Source organism: Podarcis muralis, chromosome 3, assembly GCF_964188315.1.
Source record: "Podarcis muralis chromosome 3, rPodMur119.hap1.1, whole genome shotgun sequence".
Lineage (NCBI taxonomy): Eukaryota > Metazoa > Chordata > Lepidosauria > Squamata > Lacertidae > Podarcis > Podarcis muralis.
The window spans coordinates 11,672,913-11,694,725 of NC_135657.1; the positions used below are offsets into that span (position 1 = coordinate 11,672,913).

At 42.2% G+C, this 21,813-nt stretch overlaps 1 protein-coding gene across 2 annotated transcripts; it reads right to left on the reverse strand.

Annotated features, from left to right (window-relative positions):
- Positions 1 to 454: 454 nt before the first annotated feature.
- CFAP36 (cilia and flagella associated protein 36) lies at positions 455 to 17,790 on the reverse strand. Of its 2 annotated transcripts, XR_013392104.1 has the most exons (11): positions 17,396 to 17,790; positions 13,262 to 13,326; positions 10,968 to 11,069; positions 9,524 to 9,638; positions 8,452 to 8,539; positions 8,155 to 8,206; positions 6,840 to 6,948; positions 5,243 to 5,373; positions 2,735 to 2,899; positions 1,126 to 1,299; positions 455 to 577 (listed from the first exon to the last, which is right to left on the reverse strand). XR_013392104.1 is itself a non-coding variant. In XM_028725123.2 (10 exons), exons 1-10 carry the CDS (start codon positions 17,514 to 17,516, stop codon positions 1,213 to 1,215), a joined length of 1,035 nt encoding a protein of 344 aa, XP_028580956.1. In that variant the 5' UTR covers positions 17,517 to 17,790; the 3' UTR covers positions 455 to 1,212. The 2 variants fall into 2 exon arrangements, 1 of the variants encoding a protein (XP_028580956.1); XM_028725123.2 differs by having other exon boundaries at positions 455 to 1,299.
- Positions 17,791 to 21,813: the final 4,023 nt, after the last annotated feature.

Sequence of the window (21,813 nt, forward strand, 5' to 3'; positions counted from 1 at the left end):
TTCTCCCGCTGCCCCCAAACCCGCTAACAATTTTCTTCTTAAGCTCTATATGAGGTGGGGACTGTCTCCAAGCTTTTATTAAGCAAATGAAAAAAGACCCAACACATTTGGTCTCTCATCTTCCATCCATTTTCAAAGACTGTTAAGAGCTTGAAGAACACATGCAGGCCCTGCCCCACGAGTCACTTCTATAGCAACAATCAGTGTTTTTTTTTAATAGTTTAATGACACGGAAAGTTGGGAGCGTACGAATATTGGCTGACAAATACTGTGCAAGATGAAGCTCCTCCCTTTCAAGTTACACAATCTGCCTCAGGTGCTTTCTTCCCCCTTTCCACCTCCCTTCCCGCTTGTTACGGTGGGTCGCTTTTTGCCACAGGACAGCCCACATTTCAAATGCCTGGGGCCCTTCAACTGATTTTTTTCAAAGAAAAAGATTACATCTGCCAACATGTCTCAGTTAAATACTATTTTAATAAAAAGTTACATGAAATGTGGATGAGCTGTGTTTCTTACTGTGTTGGAAATTTGTAGACTGTAGCCTTCTGGTGCCGGAAACGCTGGGAGAGTGATTGTTCTGAATAAAGCACAAATAATATTGAATGGGTTCACTTAAAATATATGAAAATATATTAGCTTATTCTGTTTCTTCAGCCTGCTTCAAACATTACACAGCATATTTATATGTAGGCAAATTTACAGTGTGCCTACTTCTGCCCTGTAATTTGCAAGGCTGCCAAACTTCCGTCTCACAAGGCAATCTTGTGAGAAGGAAGGAACACTTGGAGCTCTATACAGTTGATTTTAAACTTGACACTTCTACATTCATCTGTATATAAAATCAAAAGAAGTTTAAACACTTTAATGTCAGTCTACCAATGTACTTTTGACAAAAGAACCGACAAATATTAAACCAAGCAAAAGAGTTACAGTGTTCACATTCAGCAATACGTATTGGAATTGTAAGAATCTAAACTGCTGGATGCTTAATACTTTAGAATGACCAAGCCTACCTTTAAAAAAAAAAAAGTAAAATAAATCATTACTTTTATCTAATTTAAATCTATTTTAAAAAAACCAAGAAAAAAGTTAATGTTTAATATAGAAAATCAAATTAATGCATACAATGTTTGTGAGCAAAGAATTCAGTTCATGGTTAAATATACTAAACAGTCATTCTTGTCCCCAACTCCTAGAAGCAGCATCTCTGAACTATCGCTTATTAATAACTTCTTCTTTAAGTTTTGCTGCAAGGATTCTTTTCTTTAACAACCTTTGCTCCTCTTCTTCTGTCATTCCCTAAAAATAAAAATGTGAAATTTTAAACTGCAAATATCCTTTGCCAAGTTACACTATGCATTTCTATATAGACATACTTCCAATTTAATGTAACTTTGTCTCGGTTAAAGTGTGCATAAGATTTTAGCCCATCAAGTATGGAATAATAATTTTGCATAGCACATTGTAGGTTCAGCAGTTTGTAAGGCAAACATGTTACAGAGCTCTTTTCAGTGTGACAGTTAAGAGAGAGAAACCTGCACTCCTGACCAACAGAGACCTGGACATCCATGCTGGGGGCTGAGTCTAGGAGCACACCCAAACTGTGACCCTGTGTCTTCTGAATAGCTATTCCCTGTTCTGCCTTCTGACTGACCAAGAGCATGTCTCTCTTGCCTAGATTAAGTTTCAATGTGTTCACCTTCATCCAGTCTATTACTGAGGACAGACATGGGCTTAGAACCTTGGATGTTGGTGGAAAGAAATGCCCTGGTGTCATCAGCATACTGTTGACACATAACCCCAGAACGCCCAACAGCTTCTCCCAACGTTTTCAAGTAAATGTTAAACAGCATGTGAGACAGAAGAGAACCCTGAGGGACCCCCAAGGCATCAAACAGGAGTCCCCTTCAACCACATTCTGGATTCGCCCCTCCAGAAAGGAGCAAGAGTCCATGTAAAACAGTGCCTCCAAGTCCCATTCCAGCAAGGCAACTCAGACGGATGCCATAGTCAATGGTATCAAAAGCCGCTGAGAGGTCCAGCAGAACCAACAGGGACACATGCCATATGTGGGACCGTACTGCCCTAGCTAATAGTTGTCATCAGGATTGCTGCAAGAATGTGAAGCAGTCTGAACACATGAACGTTATCTCACTTCCCAGAGTTTACAATGCAGTCCTGAGCATTTCTACTCTTAAGTCTCACTAAGTTCAATAGGGCTTACTCTCAAGTAACTGCATAAAGGGGTGTAGCGTAGCTAGTGACACTTTTATAGGCAAATTAAAAGTTCATGCTATTACATGCGTGCATGTGTTGAGGTATTCACACAGGCAGGTGTGAATCAGCTCACTGACCCTAGAGTGTATACTCTAGATTTAGTGGCATATTAAAAACAAGTGGCCCAGCTCTTTTTCCCTTTTTGTGCATCAACTTTCTACTACGCAAGTATTACTGTAAGGATGTTTAGCATGTCTGTTTACCATCGTTGCTTTCTTAGCTCCCATTTCAACTCTGTTAGGAATTGTGGAAACAGGCTTGTTGCCTTAACTAGATGAGGAACTAAGCACAGACCTACTTATACTCTGAATACTGAGCAGTTGTGCTAGGATGCAGCCCTGGCCTCTGCCTACCCCACTATTGAACAGTGCTATTCAAAGCATCAGTTTGGAACTGCACATAGCCCTGCATTTCTCCAATGCAGACTGGCTGGTTAGAACATTCTCTCCTCTTTTACCTCCTTAGAAGGTAACAGCTCTTCTTTCTGCTCTGTACTTTGTGGTGGTGGCGGCGGCGGCATATTAGTTTTGGACTCCTTCTTCAAAGCCATCAATGCATCTCGTTTCTGCTTTAGATAGTCTTCACGCTCCCTGAGCTCTTGTGCTCCAAGTTCTGATAGTTTCTGGTAAGTAGAATTTAAGAGGCAGATTTATCGCATAGTTTCTGTAACGTATTTTTTATCCAATTAGATATTTGTGAATGAAAGAATGCATGCTTTGTTTTTTCAAGAGTTAGATTAATTGTTAAAACTATATATAGTCCCAACAAAATGGAAAAACAAAAGAGATGAAGGGCCATCATGTTTGTTTACAATGTGCCGTATTTTTCACTCTATAAGATGCACTTTTTCCCTCCTAAAAAGTAAGGGGAAATGTGTGTGCGTCTTAAGGAGCGAATGCAGGCTGCGCAGCTATCCCAGAAGCCAGAACAGCAAGAGGGATTGCTGTGCAGCAATCCCTCTTGCTGTTCTGGCTTTTGGGATAGCCATGCGAAGCCTCTTCAGGGCAGGGGGAGTGTTCCTCCTGCTGCCCTGAAGAGGCTTTGTGTTGCTTTCACTGAAGCCAGAACAGAGTATTTTTTTTCTTGTTTTCCTCCTCCAAAAATTAGGTGTGTCTTATGGAGCGAAAAATACGGTGTTTATTACAAGTAGTAATTTGATGCTATCCTGCTCCAAAAAAAGGATTCCACCAGGGGCCTTGCACTTTAATTGCTGCTGTGTTTCGGTAGCCTTTAAGCAAGTAGAAAGGGAGGTCTGGAGCAAGCCACAGGCAGAAAGAGAATATCAAGCACTCTGGATTGATTTAGTCTAAGCTAGAGAAGAATTGACGCAGGTGGCGCTGTGGGTTAAACCACAGAGCCTAGGGCTTGCCGATCAGAAGGTCAGCGGTTCAAATCCCTGCGACGGGGTGAGCTCCGGTTGCTTGGTCCCTGCTCCTGCCAACCTAGCAGTTCAAAAGCACAAAGTGCAAGTAGATAAATAGGTACCGCACTGGTAACTATGGTAGCATCACTAGTGACATGCAAGCCACAATATTTTTTGCAGTGTACACGTTCACTGGTTTTGTACATTATGCAGGGAAGACTAAGGCTTGCTACCAGGTGTACAGTCAATTGGGAGTCACAGTTGGTCCTTGCTGCCTGATAAGTGTACCTGATGAGTAAGCATGCTTGACACACTTACACTTTACATGTTTAATGTACACCTAAAAAGAAAAGGTAGTACTTTCTTTTCTAAATTCTCCAAGGCATATAAAGGCTCACCTGGAAGGGATTTCATAATGAGCTTCTTTCAAATTAATACAAGAGGGAAAATGTATATACCAAATCGTCCCTAATTGTCTGCATACAGATATATTGGCAGACCTATCTTTAGTCAGAATATACTACTGAAGATACTATGTGTGAAAGGAGCAGGGAGGCTGCAGGATATATTACATTTTCAAGACCTTCTGCAAAGATGCCATAAACACAGGAATGCATGATTGCTGGACTCAGATTTCCAGAAGTGACATTCTCTTTTAAAAGATATAAAACTGACATACGAACAACAGATGCCTTCTTAATTCAACTCAGCTGAACTGTTTAACTAGGTCTGCCCTATCCAACCACGTGACCAACAACAAACCACACCATCAACACTCTTCTTACTCTCTTAAAAAGAGAATGAACAATGGAATTCAAATTCAATCTCTGAGCACCTTTATTCTAAATCTAGTTACAACTACGTATTTTTTTCCAATAAACTGTAAGGTCAGTTTGTAGCATGTGTCATTTTAAAAGTGTTGGGGCAGACAGTGTCTCATAAACATTTATGCTGACACATACCTTGTTGTGTATGGAGTTGTGTTTCATAATAAATCAAATTTCCTTAGAATGTCTGAATACGGCTGAAGTGTGCTGAAAGTCAAATATCTATATCTAAAAAACTAAAATCCTCCTCCTCCTCCATAAAAGTCGTTACCCATCCTACTCAATCCTTGTCATTGTGCTATTCATTCTTGCTTTCTACGCAGAGTTCCTTTTCCTTCTCATATTCTACTGACTTTCTGGCATCTGGCTTCTCCCATTAGCACATTTAAACACCTGACAAAACTCAACATTTCATTCTGACATTCTAACTGATTTTGCATATCGATTCCACTCTCCTTACCTTCTATCTTCCTAAGATTGTAACTCTGAAGATAGATATTTGCTTGTTTTCATTTTATATACGGCACCTAGTTCTTGAGCTGTTCAATAAATGATATTCCAATGGTTCAAGCCAGCATTCCTCAACAGGGTGCCCCCCAGATGATTTGCACTACAACTCCCATCATGCCTGAACACTAGGCACCAAGCTGAGGAACCCTGGATCACACTTTCTAAATATTTATACACAACTATGTCATACAAAAAGTAATCCAAAATGACATACTAGCTACTAAATAATATTAGTTATCTTAAATGAAGTGAGCGTTCAGCTTACACGTCCTTCAGTCCCCACTTGCTTTGCTACACATTCAGAGCCATTCCCTATGGTTTTCTTCCGACTCTCTTCCTTCAGTTTGGCAGAGGGCAGTTCCCGGGTAGGTAAGTGTTTGTGTTTTGCCTCTCGACCTAAATTTACATTGAAAGGAACTAATCCATCATACGTTCATCATACTAATACAAATCAAAGGTAAGGGATCTTTGTACCTTGATGGATTTTAACCAAAGAGCAAGAATTTTAAAAACAATTCTTCATTTCCTAAAGGCTTCCCAAATACTAATATTTTATGGATTGTATTCCAACTAAGTCCACTACATTAAATGAGGCTACTCTATCTTAACCATTTCCATTAACTTCACTAGGTCTTCTGAGCAGAAAGAAACCACAAAATACCGTATTTTTCGCCCTATAGGATGCACTTTTCCCCCTCCAAAAATGAAGGGGAAATGTGTGTGCGTCCTATGGGGCGAATGCAGGCTTTCGCTGAAGCCTGGAGAGCGAGGGGCATCGGTGCGCACCGACCCCTCTCGCTCTCCAGGCTTTAGGAAGCTATCCGCAAGCCTTGCGAGCCCGGGGGAGTTCCCGCGGGCTCACAAGGCTTGCGGGCAGCAGCCTGCAGCCCGAAGCACGGGGAACCCTCCGGAGGACACCCCGTGCTTCTGGAAGGTGTCTGCAAGCCTCCAGCGCCTGGCAGGAGGTCCCGCCAGGCGCGTGAGGTTTGGGGCGGCAGCCTGCATCCCGAAGCACGGGGCACCCTCCGGAGGACACCCCGTGCTTCGGGAAGGTGTCCGCAAGCCTCCCGCACTCAGCGGGAGGTCCCGCGGGGCTCACAAGGCTTGCAGGCAGCAGCCTGTTCTGGGGGCTTGGGTCGAGGGAAGCTCGGGCTTCCCCCGCGCCAGCCCCACGCCTGGGGGGGAAATAATTTTTTTTCTTTATTTCCCCCCAAAAAAACTAGGTGCGTCTTATGGGGCGGTGCGTCCTATGGGGCGCAAAATACGGTAAATACTGTGAAGTGCTTTACCCATCAAAAACAAAATACCAGGTTTTATTCAGTGTTCACGGTGTTTTTCATCTCCTTCAGTTCTGAATGTTTGAGGTCTGTTCTCTGGTTTGTTACATGAAGTGGGACTGAGCCTTAACAGGAAAGCAGGAGCGAGGTCTTCTGTTGAGACTTAGACATTTCCTGTCTGAGCTGCAGGGAGAGCTGCATGGCCTGCTTGAAGACTCTTGACATCCATGAAGCAGTACCATTTACAGTAAGAATAACTGTTTCTTCTCCCCATCCCAATTTCCTCTGGAGCATGTCAGGTGCTATTGCTCTTGGGATGAACTGACAGCTGGGTTTTGCTCATCTTAGAGTCTGAACAATTGCTATACCAAGTTTCCAAAGAGCCTCTGCTTTTCATTTTTCAAACATACAACACAAAGTTCAACTGAAGCATCAAAATTCTTCCCTCCCAGCATTCCCATTTAAATGTCAATTCCCATTTATTTATATTTTATGACCACCAATCCAAAGTCCTGAGTGGTTCACACCAAGTTATGCTGTATATTTTTTCATCTCTGTATTTTAGATACCTGCAGATAATCATACCTGATGAATGTTTTGTAGTATGGTCAGCAGGCTCTTTAGTTCCTGCACTTTCACTCAGATGTCCTGGAGATTTGTGTGCACCATCAGATGATCTCTGTTTCTCATGTGACTATATATTTAAGGGGGGGGGGGGAGAGAGATAATAGAACAGTATCAAGTAATGCACTCAAGACACTAAAAAGAGGTACAGCAAAAGCCACATATAGCTTTTCACAGTCTCAGAGCTACTAAAACATGCTTTTTGACAAATGCTATTTATTTAACAAAATTATGCTCTCACAAATTAATTAGGCAAGTGAGCTTGATCTCAATTAAAACATGGGAAGTTGTGTGTGTTCTGCTATGGCTATACTTTAACCCAACTTTAAAATCATTCTTATGATCTTCTTCACTCATGTATGAGAAATTTAAGCTCCCCACTTCAGTCTCCCCAATCACACATATCCAAAAGACCTATCAGAGAGTGAGGGGTCCTCTAGAACAGTGTTTCCCAACCTTGGGCCTCCAGCTGTTTTTGAACTACAATTCCCATCATCCCTGACCACTGGTCTTGCTAGCTAGGGATGATGGGAGTTGTAGTCCAAAAACAGCTGGAGGCCCAAGGTTGGGAAACACTGCTCTAGAAGCTACCACATAAGGCACTATTGCTGCTGTTAAGACAAAATAACTGCCGCTTCCTCTGTGCTTAAGAACTGATTTCTGGGAGGGTTGCTGTTGCAACCTCTAAAGCGCATTCAAAGTGAGGCACATACAAGACAGGCATTAATTCCACTCCAGATAAACACCCTTGAATGAGACACTAACTTTCCCAACCAATAGGACAAGGCTGTTCTCATGGCTCTTAATAGACATCCTGACAAATTGATCTCAGAAAGCTACATGTCTTCCATATGGAATCTCCCCCCTCCCCAAAATGTTGTCTACCTTCGTCATCAGGGCCTGTAGATGATTAGCTATATTTTTTTCCACTGCAGCACCATCTATCACCTACTTTGTGATTCATTAAAAATAGTCTTTACTTCAGAATATTTTCTCACACCATCATCAGTCAGCTTCCTGAACGATTTGCTCAGTAGCGTGATAAAGGGACACTCATCCTATCCATGTCATCAAGTTCACAAAAGAAAAAAGGGAAAGGAAATGAGAGTTGCAAAGAAAGCATATGTAGCAGGGATATGCTGGTAATTTTATTAAGCCACCAAAGCCTGATGAGAAGCACGTGTATTTGATGGAAGGCTGGATTTATAGAGCTATAATTAAATAATAACATCACTACATTCACAGAGTAGACTAATTCAATTGAACTTCAGGATACCTCATTAGTTCTTTTCCTTTCTTGCTCCAGATCATATTCTTCCTTTGACTTTCTGCAAAACAGAATATGAGGGAACATGCAATTCAACAGTTCAGTTATTTATCTGCTCACTCACAAAGCAAAACAACGAGCAGCCTCTCCTGACAGTCAAAATGTGCCCCATTTTGGGGATCCCTCCTTTTCCCCTCAACCACTTGTGCCCCAGCCCATGAAATTCAGGAGGTTCTCCCAACTCTCAGACTAGGCATTTGGGGGGCACAATTTGTTAGAGAAACAAAACAAAAAGGGTCTTTTTACCTGAGAACCTCCCTTAATATTTTCATTTCCTCTTCTTCAATTTCAGTATATGCATCAGACCCATCTGTCAAACAATCAGGTAGCACACCTGTTTAAAAAAAACAACAAAGAAAGAGGAGTCAAGGAGGATTACATTCAGTTTTCCACAGATGAAGTACAAGCTGTTATCCGATTGTCAAAATGTGCACAGAAACATGAACTTTTAGAAGTGATTATTTTTAGGTGATTTCCACCGGAATTATCTCCATATGTGTAAAATAAAAAAGACATTTGTTACAGAAATCTTGGAAGATTATTAAAGAAAGAGAGAGATTGGAAACTCAAGCACCTGTAGCAACATCTTGAACTCTGTTTGAATCCCACATAACAAACCTAACAGACAATTTTACAGTTGGCTTAAAAGAAATATGAAACAGATCACAGAAAAACGGCATTTTAATTAATAGATATTGCTTCATACAAATTCAGTCAAGTAAGAGAACTATCCGTCATTTAAGTCCTTCCCTGCCCCTCTTTTCCAAATGACTGAAAGCCCAGCTCCTTCAAGAATGGAGGAGAAAGGGAATTATGTACAATAGATGCTTTTCATCCTGCTTTTATCCTGTGGGATAACCAAGGTACAAGTAACTTGGAAAAAGCAGAGTATGTAATTCCGCTCCCCTCACATTTTGGGCTGCCCATCTGAGCATTGACTGCAGCAAGAGGAAGGAGGAGAACAAGAAAAACCCAGAAAGAGTTCACCTTAGTCCCTTCACTGGGCAGTAAATGAGAGATCCTTCTAGCCTATCTTCTTCCTCTGATTATCTTCCTGCCTTCACATTTCCCCTTCTCTGCTCCTCATTGCCTTTTCAAAATATTTTTTCTTTCTGCCCTCTTAGCCTCCAGTATTTTGCCCCTTTAATGCCATTCTTTCAGCTCCCTTGCTGTTGTGTCTCATGCCCCTTTCGACCACTTACGCATGCCTCATTGAGCCTGCTGAATCCCGCTGCCTCAAAAAACCTGAAGCCACCCCTGGTCTCAGCAAATGAAGAGATGAAATGGGAAGACAAGTTTCTCATTGGCCGCTACTCACCATTTCTTTCCTGAATTATTCTTATGGCTTGCAGTTGCATTTCAATATTTTTCTGGACCATCATCTCTTTAAACAACCTGAAATCTTCAGCTGCCAATACTGGCTGCAAGATGGCCTGTGTGAGGAAAGATGTTTCATAATAATTTAATAATAATAATAATTTAATATTTATATCCCGCTCATTTGTTTAAATCTTACAGTGCAAACAAATTTGCAGTCTGATCATTTTTTTAAAAAAGGCTCAAGTCCCACATTACTGCACTAGTTTAAATTTAGGGAGGAAAGTACTGAAAAAGTTATTGTACCACCACCTACACGGCTTTATAGCTTTCCTCCTATACCACCTTACGTAGGAGTAAACCCCACAGAATCAATGAAAGTTACTTCTGATAAGATATTAAGACAGGACTGCATTGTCCTTTACCCAAGTATTCCTACAAATCAAGACTACAGTCATAGCTCATGTTGCGTCCGCTTCAGTTTGCGTTTTTTCGGGTTGCGGACTGCCAAAACCCGGAAGTACCGGAATTGGTTACTTCCAGGTTTCAGCAGTCGCACATATGCAGAAGCGCTAAATCGCACTTTGTGCATGCGCAGAAGCGCAGATGTGGGTTGCAAACGTGCATCCCACACAGATCACGTTCGCAACCCGAGCATCCACTGTATATATAATATTGGAATACGGGAAATCATCTAGTCTCTCTCATGGGAAGGTATGCAAATACCTGTTTCTAGGAGGTTACAATAATGAACATTTATATCAGAACTAGGGAATCTCTGGCCCTCCAGGCCTCTCTATTCAGCCTCCCTCCAACTGGCAGCCTGAGGCACAGCCATAGCTTGCTCTTACTGCATCAATACTTACTGTATGTGCTCATATGTGCCTGCAAAAACACTTAGTTTTTGCAACTGTCCTAGATAGTAAGAAGTATTTTTAATTAGTATATTGTTTAATTGTGCTGCATGTTCATATCAATATAATGTGCAACACTGAGTGCGCATCCTGAGTAAGCAGGTAGTGCAGCTACAAAACCAGAAACTGGCAATAACACGCCAGCACCCCTTGCACCTGATCCTATGTGCTTTTTCACCACTGCCATGGAACCAAACCACAGGTAACTTGCTAAGACACTTTCATTAGTATTCCACTAGTTCACTTTTTTCTCAGCTTCTGGGTGAAAGTTGAGTGACAAGGGCTGCAGTCTTAAACATATTGTTAAACATGAGCTCCGTTACCTTCAATGCTCATTCTTTTTAGCCCGTTGACTTTTAATTTGTGAGGTTTTATATATACAAAGCATGCATTCTGTTAAACTGAAACATCACTGTGTGTGTTTGACACAGGAGGGTTGTTGTTTTTTTAATACAAATGAAAATATATACAAAGGGAACACAATCACCTATCTCCAGGATTGTTTTTTAACTTTGCTAAAAGAAAATTTACCTGTGAGGTACGAGTCTTGGCAAGAGGAGACATACAAGCTTCCTGGAATTTGTCTTCATTGATTCCAACTTCTTTAAGGTAACTGTCTAACAGCTTTTCAACCTGCAAAAAATGGATGGCAGAAAAGATTATTCCACAATTCTCTATAGCCTTGAACCTTACCCCATTCCTTTAAGCTGGGATATAAATATTTATTTGTTTATTTATAATAAATAATGCAAGTCATTGTACATAAGTTAGTTTACTTTGTTTGCTGCTGCCAAGTTTCCCTATTTCTCTTAATTTATATACAGTGGTACCTCGCAAGACGAATGCCTCGCAAGACAAAAAACTCGCTAGACGAAAGGGTTTTTTGTTTTTTGAGCTGCTTCGCAAGACGATTTTCCCTATGGGCTTGCTTCGCAAGACGGAAACGTCTTGCAAGTTTGTTTCCTTTTTCTTAACACCGTTAATACAGTTGCGACTTGACTTCGAGGAGCAACTCATAGAACGTGGTGTGGTAGCCTTTTTTGAGGTTTTTAAAGACTTTGGTGATTTTTGAAGCTTTTCCAAAACTTTCCCGACACCGTGCTTCGCAAGACGGAAAAAATCGCAAGACGATAAAACTCGCGGAACGAATTAATTTTGTCTTGCGAGGCACCACTGTAGCAGCATATATGTGCATGATGTTATACAAAATACAGGAGTACATCCCTGGAATTTGAGATTTGCAATCAAAAAAGGGAAAACAACAGTGGAAGAGGAGAGAAAGGAAAGTGGAAGGAATTAGGGAAATAATATGTGATGATTTCAGTTGCACTTGCTTAGGCTTAGCTACAATACAGAATAGGAACTATGGGGGTTGTGCCCAAAGATTTAATGAAAAGGTGGGTTTTGAGGAGGAATCTGAATGAAGAGATATGGAAATGCAGAGGGGGCAGTTCAAGGCCTAGGGATCAATAATGCAGAAATAATGGAGGCCTTTGGAGAATACCCAGACAGTTAAGGGGTGGTGGTGCTGTATAAGCAATCATAGACAGTAATGCATTGGGATGTAAGTGGAGAGAAGGGGGACTAGGCCAAAAAAATGCTCAGGTGGATACAGATAGGTAGCCGTGTTGGTCTGCCATAGTCAAAACAAAAAAAAATCCTTCCAGTAGCACCTTAAAGACCAACTAAGTTAGTTCTTGGTATGAGCTTTCACCTTCTCACCCCTTGCTTTTTCCTGTAAGACCTATTGCAGTCGTTAAGAGTCGTCAACAGGCTCATCACAGCTATCTGCCAATCACCCATTCCCACCACCCTTCTGAGTAATACCCCTCCCCACCTTCTCACTATATAGAAGGATCTGGCAACTTCTGTTTCAGTGTATCTGAAGAAGTGTGCATGCACACGAAAGTTCATACCAAGAACTAACTTAGTTGGTCTTTAAGGTGCTACTGGAAGGAATTTTTTTTGTTTTGACTCAGGTGGATAGTTATCACTGTGCATTACTAAGACACAGATGAGGACTTAATATCACAAACAGGCTGTTCATATCATGGTTTATGTCTGCGTAATTTGCTTACTAGTTTTCCCACATTCCATTTCTTCAGTTACAGACATTAGTTGCTCTTCAGCCATTTGCCACCCACTAGTGAGCCTGGCAGAATGTTCTCTTGTGCTGTCTTTTTCTTGTTGCTCCCCGCTGTCACTCCTCTCCAACCCTCCACTACTTTTTTCCAGTTTAGGTACATATGCAAGTACAACTGCTGCTAATATTCTTGCTGTGATGGGAACACAACAAATATAAATAATTCTAAGTGATCTGAAACAGCAGGACTTGGATGTGCCAGGTTATGCTATAATTCAAGACAAAGTACAACAGGAGCTCACTCCTTACATCTTATTTTCAGACTCAATCACAGGAGCAATGAGCCATAGTTTTGTTCTTTAGAAAGAAAAGAATGGCTATAGAAATGATTGACTGAATGGGATGAAAGCAGGAAAAAAGATGCAGGCAGTTGCTTTTGATTGCAGTCATACAACCACAGCAATATCAAGTTCTGGCTATAAAGGCTCAGCACAAAATAAAAGGATACAGTTTCTTCAATCTAGAGCATCTGCAACAAACTAGGACAATGATAACTAAGCACAATGCAAAGACTCAAAGTTGGCAGAACAATAGCTCTTTTACATTAAACCATTAGTCAGCTAATTTTCAAAAAAAGTAATACTCATAGGAATATATAAGTTGACAGAAGTGGTGCAGAAACCATTCCTGTTTCAATAGCACATTTTTCTTAAAAAATGAAAATTAAACAACCACTACTCACCAGAGCTTTATATTCCTGATGAATCTCAGTGTAAGACAGCTTGCTTTCTTCTTCTTCATCAAAAACTAAGGAGACAAGTTTTACTTTTTAAAAAATGTGTATTCTCAAAAAAAAAAGTTTCCAAAATAACCTGCAACTAGAAACCTTTTCAAATGACATTCCTAGTACAGTGGTACCTCAGGTTACATACGCTTCAGGTTACAGACTCCGCTAACCCAGAAATAGTGCTTCAGGTTAAGAACTTTGCTTCAGGATGAGAACAGAAATCATGCTCTGGCGGCCCGGAACAAATTACTTAACCCGAGGTACCACTGTACAGTGAAATTTATCTAAATAAAAAGGTAAGACCATCCATAACATTAGATGGCCAATCCAGCAGGCAATTGTGTCTCACTTCCAGATTTATTACATCTTCCATGATACACCCACCCCTCTGCTTTCTTCTCTTCTACTGGCATATAACACCTCTGCCCACTCAGCCCCTCAAGCTACTTTTTTTGCCTTATTCTTACTTATACCTACTAGCGGTATGTATTAACCACAAGATTCCCTTTGGGCCCAAGTTCAGCATTTCTAAACACATTCCAACTCAGTCTGAGGTGCTTCATGGGCTGCCAATTCAACTCAGGGTCCACCTAAGCCTTCCACCTCCCCCACCTTTCCATTTCCTATTGGGAATTGTTTTTATGGCCATAACTCCCCCCCGCCCCGCCCCTTTAACAGACCTGGATGGAGCTTGCAGGCATTCACACCCCCTCCACAGTGAGGAAAGTCTGCCAAAACCAAATGGTTTTGTGCTGGACACCTTTGAAAGTTTGATATCTGTAACTTCTTTCTATTGCTGTGGAACTGGGCGAGGCTGCTCAATTCTGAGGGCACAAATCAGATTTCACATGAATAGCTGCAGTGGTTTCCCTGCAAGGGCAACCAGCACAATTTTAGTGTAAGTAACAAGAGGAAATGTGTAATCTCCCCTGGTGTTTTGTGTCCAGATGTTCTGCAAACTGAGAGTAAGAAACAGACCAAATTGTGGACAGACAGGTCCAATGGCCTTTGCGCTAGGTTTCTTTAAAATTGATTTTCAGATGGGAAGAACTAGAAGAGATTTGATTTCCAAGTACAATTATTCCTTACAAGCTTGACCTGTCAGTCAAAGCAGAGCTTTCCCTCTTCCTACTCTGATGTTTGATCTCCCTCTTCCAACCCACCCTGGCATTACGGCAAGCCTAGAGACATTACTGTCGCTTTTAGCAAATGCTTCTCTACAACATTTTTTGAATGTCTGGATTGCTTATGCATCACACAGCATTTCAGGGTACCCCACTTCTACCTTGTACAGACCCTGCTTTGTTTCTGACAAGCCAAAAATCCCTCCACAGTAACAACTTTGCCTTGGGATTCAGCTGAATCTGGACACCCCTACTCCTAACCCCTATACTTCCAGCAAATTATATCTATTCCAAGCATCCTCAGCAATGAAATCCATAAGTCTACCCTTCTTTTCAGCAATCCAGGTAGGATCTTGATGCACAATTTGGAAAATCCCAAATCATAAGTTTCACTCAAAATGTACACAAAGAAACTAGAACACTGTTTCAAGCAGCGGCCCTAGGCAACAATATACTTCAGTTTAACAACACTTGATGTAAGATAGCTGTCTGTATGGACAATAGAGTAATACAGTAACAATATAATAATCTACAAAAAATCCAGAAGTTCTCTGATGAAAATTCAGCTAACTTCTATGACACAGAATAAGCAAATCATTCCAAAAACAAAGTGGTTGTTAACGGAGGCCTAACAAAGATTCAGTTTCATCTTGCCTGTAGGAAAGGCATACAGTCGTACCTTGGAAGTCGAACGGAATCTGTTCCAGAAGTCCGTTCGACTTCCAAAACGTTCAAAAACAAAATTGTGGCATCTGATTGGCTGCAGGAAATTCCTGCAGCCAATCAGAAGCCATGGAAGCCTTACTGGACATTTGGGTTCCAAAAGAACATTCGCAAACCGGGAGCCAAAACATCCAAGTTCCAGGGCGTTTGGGATCCAAGGTACGGCTGTACTTCAAATGGAATAACTGAGAAGTATTTTAAGGCAGTTCAAAATGTTATCAGCTAACAAAAAAACCCCCAAAAGAAGTAAATGCTTCCTTCTGTTCCCCATTGATCTTCAGTGAGCCATCTGCTAAACAGTTGTGAGGTTATAGAGCTCCCCTTTCCCCCCTAAGAATCCAACAAAAATAAGATGACTAACTAGATTTCGGAAGGGTGTCCACTAACTGCATGCTATATATTTGGAATCAGCTGATCCCTATTGAACTTAGACAAGGCTGAAAACTTACTTTTAAGAGGGCTTTCTCTAAAGTTTGATGTAGCTATTTTACACTGTATACACTATTTGTATATTTTGATGTGTTTAAGATCTGCTTTTAAATTGCTATGTATATATTTAGTGCTAATATATTAAGTTTTCTGGCATACACAACTTCAGAAACATTTATTGGGAAGCAATTTAAATATTTTAAAATAACTAAATTATCTACCAAATTGCATCTCACTGTATGTAGGTGAGTGACCCCAATACAGGCTCAAGCTTAAACAATGTAGCTGCAGAATTTTTTTAATGGGGAAACCTTTCTGAAATTAAGAGTCAGCAACTCACATTTTAACAAGGATGAACAATCTTAAAAACCTTTATTTTACAAAATAAATCAGCCCAATCCTGCTGTAGCCACGCATGCTTAAAAATGCCATGAACAGCTTCAGAACATGAATGAAAATGCAAGAAATGGCAAACATACATGCACATTCCAAACTCGTGTTCAGTTAATACCCATACTCCTTGATCCAGCAAAGCAATAAACACATGGACAACCTGTTTACATACACAGATGTCTTAAACTGGATTTGTCCAACTGTGTTTAAATTTGCTCTTCAAACAAAATACCTCAGGAAACTTTTAAAGGGCTGCATAAACACTTCTTCCTCCAGATTTGTAAATAAAAATAATAAAATCCTGGATTCCAAACATTCCCTTTCTTGCCCACTTCACAAAATTCACATCCTCTAGTCTAGCTAGTATCTGCCTCCAGCTTTTCTAGGAATGTTCCAACCAGAATAGAGTCAACAACAGTAAGCTATCTCCTACCAAAAGAATTAAGAGTCATAAAAAGTATCTGCCTCAGCAAAATGCAATAGTGACTCAGTGCAAAAGCTATTAAAAACTGTAAGGTACATGGACAGAGAAGCTCAAAATGAAAAGGTTCTGGGAGATTTGACAGCTCTGTAATTCTGATGTCATATAACCACCTTCATAGCAACTTCACTGAATTCTGTGTGATTCTCTACTTAAGGGATTTTAGGACCTCCTTGGAAACACCAGAAATCTACAAAATAACCAATATGTGCACAATCCAGTCCAAAATAAAGGCGCTTCCCCCCCTTTTTTACATCCCAACAGAAACGTCACTTGGGGTTTTAGTTCCAACGGGTTTGACACATGCACTTAATTATGCTTTTGGAGGGGGTACAACCGCAAGCGTGCGACAACGATGGGAATTTTATTTTTACGACTCAGCATATAGCCAATGGCCATCCCAATGAAGTATGAGCACGAATCACACAACTGCAAAGCGAAAGATTGTTACCTGCATCAGGCCAGAAGAAAAAAATCTACAATGTCCATAATTAAAAAAAAAAAAAACAACCATCCCTTCTGGTCAGCATCCCTAAGAGGGTTTGGCACTTGCACTATCCGGAGAGGGTTTCACTTTTACGCGCTTTGAAGGGATTTCGTTTCTAAGCGCCCTTGAGAACTGAATCAGCCCCAATTAAATAATAATAAGGACGATCATTCCCGCAGCCTCCCTTGGTCCCCAAGTGCCACTGGGCCTCTTTACATACATTTCTGAGGGGATGGGGGGGGGGGACACAAAAACAGATTTTTAAAACCGGGGAGGGCGAAGACTGCAGGGAGATTCCCCTCAGGGGGATAAAGGCTGTGAGGGAAGGATACGCTTATTTTCTTATTTCCTTATATCCCGCCTTTCCTCCCGTATATTAATGGGAGGTGGTTCTCTACCCGCCCGCCCTCAGAGCCGCCCTCCCCGCCCCCCCCCCCCCGGTCGCTTCTCACCCTCGCACTTGTGCTCCACGAACTCCAGGATGGGGATGGACCAGGCGGGGCTGCGGAGGAAGCCGGCGATGCTGTCTACCACCCACTCCACCTCCGCCTCCGCCTCCCCCTCGGCCGCCATCTCATCTCCCCTCCCCTCTCTCCCTCACAGGCTCCCTCACGAAACACGGGTGCGCGCCCGCGCGCGCGGCCTTCGAGGGGCGGGCAAAGAAGGCGAAGGGGAAAAGGCGGGCGGGAGGGAGAAAGAAAGAACCGCAAGGGCCTCACGCAAGGCGGCGGTTGGGCGCGGGGGGGGGGAGGTTCGGTTCCCGTCACTATGGCAACCGCCGTCACGGAACGGGCAGCGGGGAGGAGGGGGGAAAGGAAGCGCGAGCGCACGTATTGTTACGCAGGCGCGTGCGCGCGGCTGCGGCGACGCTACCCCGCCCTCCTAAGGAGCGATCCAGTCACGCGCTCTCGCGCTCGCTCGCTTTCTCAGGCCGCGAAGGCGCATGCGCGTCGCGTTCGAAGTAGGGCTTGGTGTTCCCCGTTATGTGTAAATCGAAAAAAACGTCAGTGTCCAACCGCCCGCTGCGGGGCGCGCGAGGTTCGCGAGCTCGCGGCAAACGCCGCTGCGGGGTATTGGGCGAGCGGGGGTAGAGAGCCTGTCCCTATTGCTTCGTGTATATGTGCTGCTGATACATAAAGGAAATTAGGAAATAAAGCCCCCTAAGCGGTACCTTCCCATCCTCGCAATGACTTTACGCGGCAAATATTGGTTTATGGAACCCATTAGCACACACAAAAACTACACCCCTCAAATTATGGGAATACAGTACAGTACATCAGTCAGGGCATGGACGAATTAGGGAAATCCGTCAGTCAGTTTTATTGCACATAGCCAAAGGCTGCCGCAATGTACACAGAATCATTCAGCAATTAAAAAGAAAATATGCTGGATTAATACAAAAAACTTAAAACATTTATAATATCAAGACATCTACTCGAAACAGAGCTATAAAAATACCTTAATATACAGGTTAAGGCATTAAACAATAAAATAGGCTAAAATCATCACACGGCCACTAATATATTAAAAGAGAATGTTAATTAATACAATGTGCAATTATATTCGGAATTTGGTGATAAAGATAGAATATAGCTTGATGTAGACAGGGTCAAATAAATTCATCTCCTTTACAGTTGGTGGCTATCTTGGCTATATAATTTGCTCTAGTTTTCTTAGCAGCAGTTGCAAAGAGTGCTACATGCCAAGTCACATACTTATCTGTGTCTGCGAGGAGATATAAAATCATTTCAGACGGGTTCTGGCTAGGGGACCTTGTCATTATAGGTGCTAAAAATCATTCTCTTGCTTCATTATATAAGGGGCAGCGCAAGATATAAAGCATAAGGTCCTCTACTTCAGGACATCCCCTAATGCAAACACGTTCACTTCTCGGCCTTTTGGCTAAGATCTAGTATCACTAGAAAAAAGGGCTGCTGGGGGTCTTGTGTGGCACCTGAGAGACTCGTTTTTATAGCGACATGCGGTCATGTTGTCTAAAGGGTACTTGTGTTATCCTTGGAGGGAGGACGATGAAGATGATGATGATGACAATAATAATGCTCTGCCTTTTTCCCTCAAGGTGTCTTACAGATAAAAATAAGCACAGCTAAAAACATAGGGGGGGGGGAGCATTAAAAAAATAAAATAAACATGTTTGTTTTTAAAATTGACAATATTTAAACATGACATGTCAGACACAATACGTTTGTGGATAACTCTCTGCATTTTCCTGAGGGGAGCTTTGTGCCACAATGAACCTGATAGACTTTTCAAACGCCACACAACTCTGCTTAATATATAACAGAAAGGCAGTTGAGAGATGACCTAACCTGGGGAGCAAAGACCTGATGAAGAGAGCACAGCAGAGGTTATATTTTTGGAGAATCCTCCGGAAAAATAATCTCTCAAAGGACCTGTTGATGGCATTTTACCATTGTACTGTTGAGTGTATTAACTTATGGTCTGTGTGTGTGGTTTGGGAGCTGCATGGTATGGGGGAAAACAATGCTGTCCAAGGTTGTAAAGACTGCAGAGAGAATAATTGGGTGCACTTTTCCCACCTTGGATCAAATCTATGCTTCCAGGTGCCATAAGAAAGCTGGAGAGATAGTGCAGAATAGTGCACACCCCGGAAATGATCTCTTTCAGCTTCTGCCTTCTGGAAGAAGGGACAGGTTTATAAAGACTAGGACTAGTCGCCTGAGAAACAGTTTCTATCCAAATGCAATTTTGGTTTTAAACGCAGTGTAAGGTAGTCTCTATGTGAGTATATTGTATTCAATTATGGGGTATCAGAGTTTTTAGGGGCTAACGAGGCTGGGATTGTTGGGATAGCAGGCTTGTTGGCTTTTGAATGTCTGGTGTAGATTTTTTCAATTTCGTTGTTCTGTATGGGACAATGACAATAAAGATTATCGTATCGTATCATATCATATCATATCGTAAGACACCTATGAGAGAAATGTTCATGGGCTGGAGCAACAGCAAGTTTTTATAAAATGCCACAAGACCCGGGAGGGCCATTATCCATATGAAGGAGAGTTTTTTCTCTTTTCTCCATCCATTTCCCCTTTTCCTCCAGTGGGCTTTTTGCCCCCTCTTGTCAATATTAATGGCCACAAAGGGCCTATCCAAGTTAATGTGTTTTGTCTATTTAGGACGAACTCAGCAAGAATGATGCAGTCATTCTTGTATTTCCACAGCTTATACACACAGCTATCAGGAGTTGTTTTGGTGAGTGAGGATGCAGTTGGAGCTCATTTGCTTTTTAATACGTTTTTTGTCTTTTTCTGTTGCTGGAATACTTTGTTGGCCTCTATACATTTAATTAAAAAAAGAAAGAAAAAGAGCTTTCACCATGGAGGGGCAAGGCATTTGAGGTACTAAACTGCTTCAAGATAAATTGAATTTCCTAATTCAGGAGGCAGTCGTGCCCCAGTAGGTTAAAGGCCAAAAGCCGGGTTACAGAGGAAGCTTTCGTCTGGTGCCTAAAACTATGTATATACAGTGGTGCCTCGCAAGATGAAATTAATTCGTTCCGCAAGTTTTTTCTTCTTGCGAGTTTTTCGTCTTGCGAAGCACGGTTTCCCATAGGAATGCATTGAAAATCAATCAATGCGTTCCTATGGAAACCGACTTCAGACCAGGTCCGGGGACAGTCTGTCCCCCGACCTCTTCTGAAGGCTGGGGGGGGGGGGGACAAGGGCTTTTCTTTCCACTGCCAGCATTTTAAAAAACCCCGGGACAGCGGAGGACTTCTCCGCTGTCCCGGGGCGATTTAAAAGCCCCCAGGAAGGCAGGCAGGGGGGAGCAAAGACTGTCCTGGACCTCTTCTGAAGGCCGGCGGGGGGCGAAAGTCTTTGCTCCCCCCCCCCCCCGCCTGCCTTCAAAAGCCGTCCGGGATAGCGGAGAAACGAAGGCTGGCGGCGGGAGGAGGTCTCTCCGCCCCGCCGCCAGCCTTCGGAGGAGGTCCGAGGACAGTGGGGAAGACGCGCTGCGCTTCCCCGCTGTCCCGGAGATTTCCCTATGGGCTTTCGTCTTGCGAAGGAAGCCCATAGGGAAATTCGTTTTGCGAAGCGCCTCCAAAACGGAAAACCCTTTCGTCTAGCGGGTTTTCCATCTTGTGAGGCGTTCGTCTTGCGGGGCACCACTGTAATCATGGTGCCAGGTGAGCCTCGCTGGGGAAAGCATTCCAGAAATGGGGAGCCAGCACAGAGAAGGACTGTTCTCATGTGGGCAAACTTATTGTGGAGGGGGCACACAAAGAAATGTCTTTTTGTCATCACATCAAGGACATTTTAATTCTGATAGGCATTTAATTTAACCCTTTAATTTATGTTGTATTTATTGGGATACCGATGCCTTGGAGTGTAGAGTTTTTGAGGACAATCGCCCAGTGGCTGCAAATGCCTTTCGAAGGCACAACCATACCTGCTCAACTGGTGTACATAGGAATATGTTAGAATCTATTTACATATGTATTACATTTCTAATCACCAGAGACATATGCAGTTTTCTATAGGTTATGGTTATTGTCTAGATTTCTATTGCTATAAGAGCAGGAAGCCTCAGGGCACAATCTTTGCAGCACTTGCTCATGTGAGACCTTGGAAACTTATATTACTGCGGCCTATTTTTAATTAGTCTGTTTTGCTTTGGTTTCCCGCCTCCCATCTAGCTCTTTGTTCTCAGCTTTGCTGAGAACTTACTTCTGGGACCTTTTAAAAAAAATCTATTTTTCCTACTATGCTAAAGCAACCAAGTTAATCCAGCAAGTTCTTTGATCCTTGAAGAACAGATGTGCACAGATCTGTGTCCTGTAGTAAGAGGGGAAATGAAGCATTGTACTAGAAAGATATTACTATAATAC

Coding starts and splice junctions, on each gene's coding strand:
- CFAP36 (XM_028725123.2), bottom strand. CDS start 17,516: ATGGCGGCCGAGGGGGAGGCGGAGGCGGAGGTGGAGTGGGTGGTAGAC. Junction 9,639..10,967: donor CCAAGACTCGTACCTCACAG/GTAAATTTTCTT, acceptor TTCCTCACACAG/GCCATCTTGCAGCCAGTATT. Junction 8,540..9,523: donor AATAATTCAGGAAAGAAATG/GTGAGTAGCGGC, acceptor TTTTTTAAACAG/GTGTGCTACCTGATTGTTTG.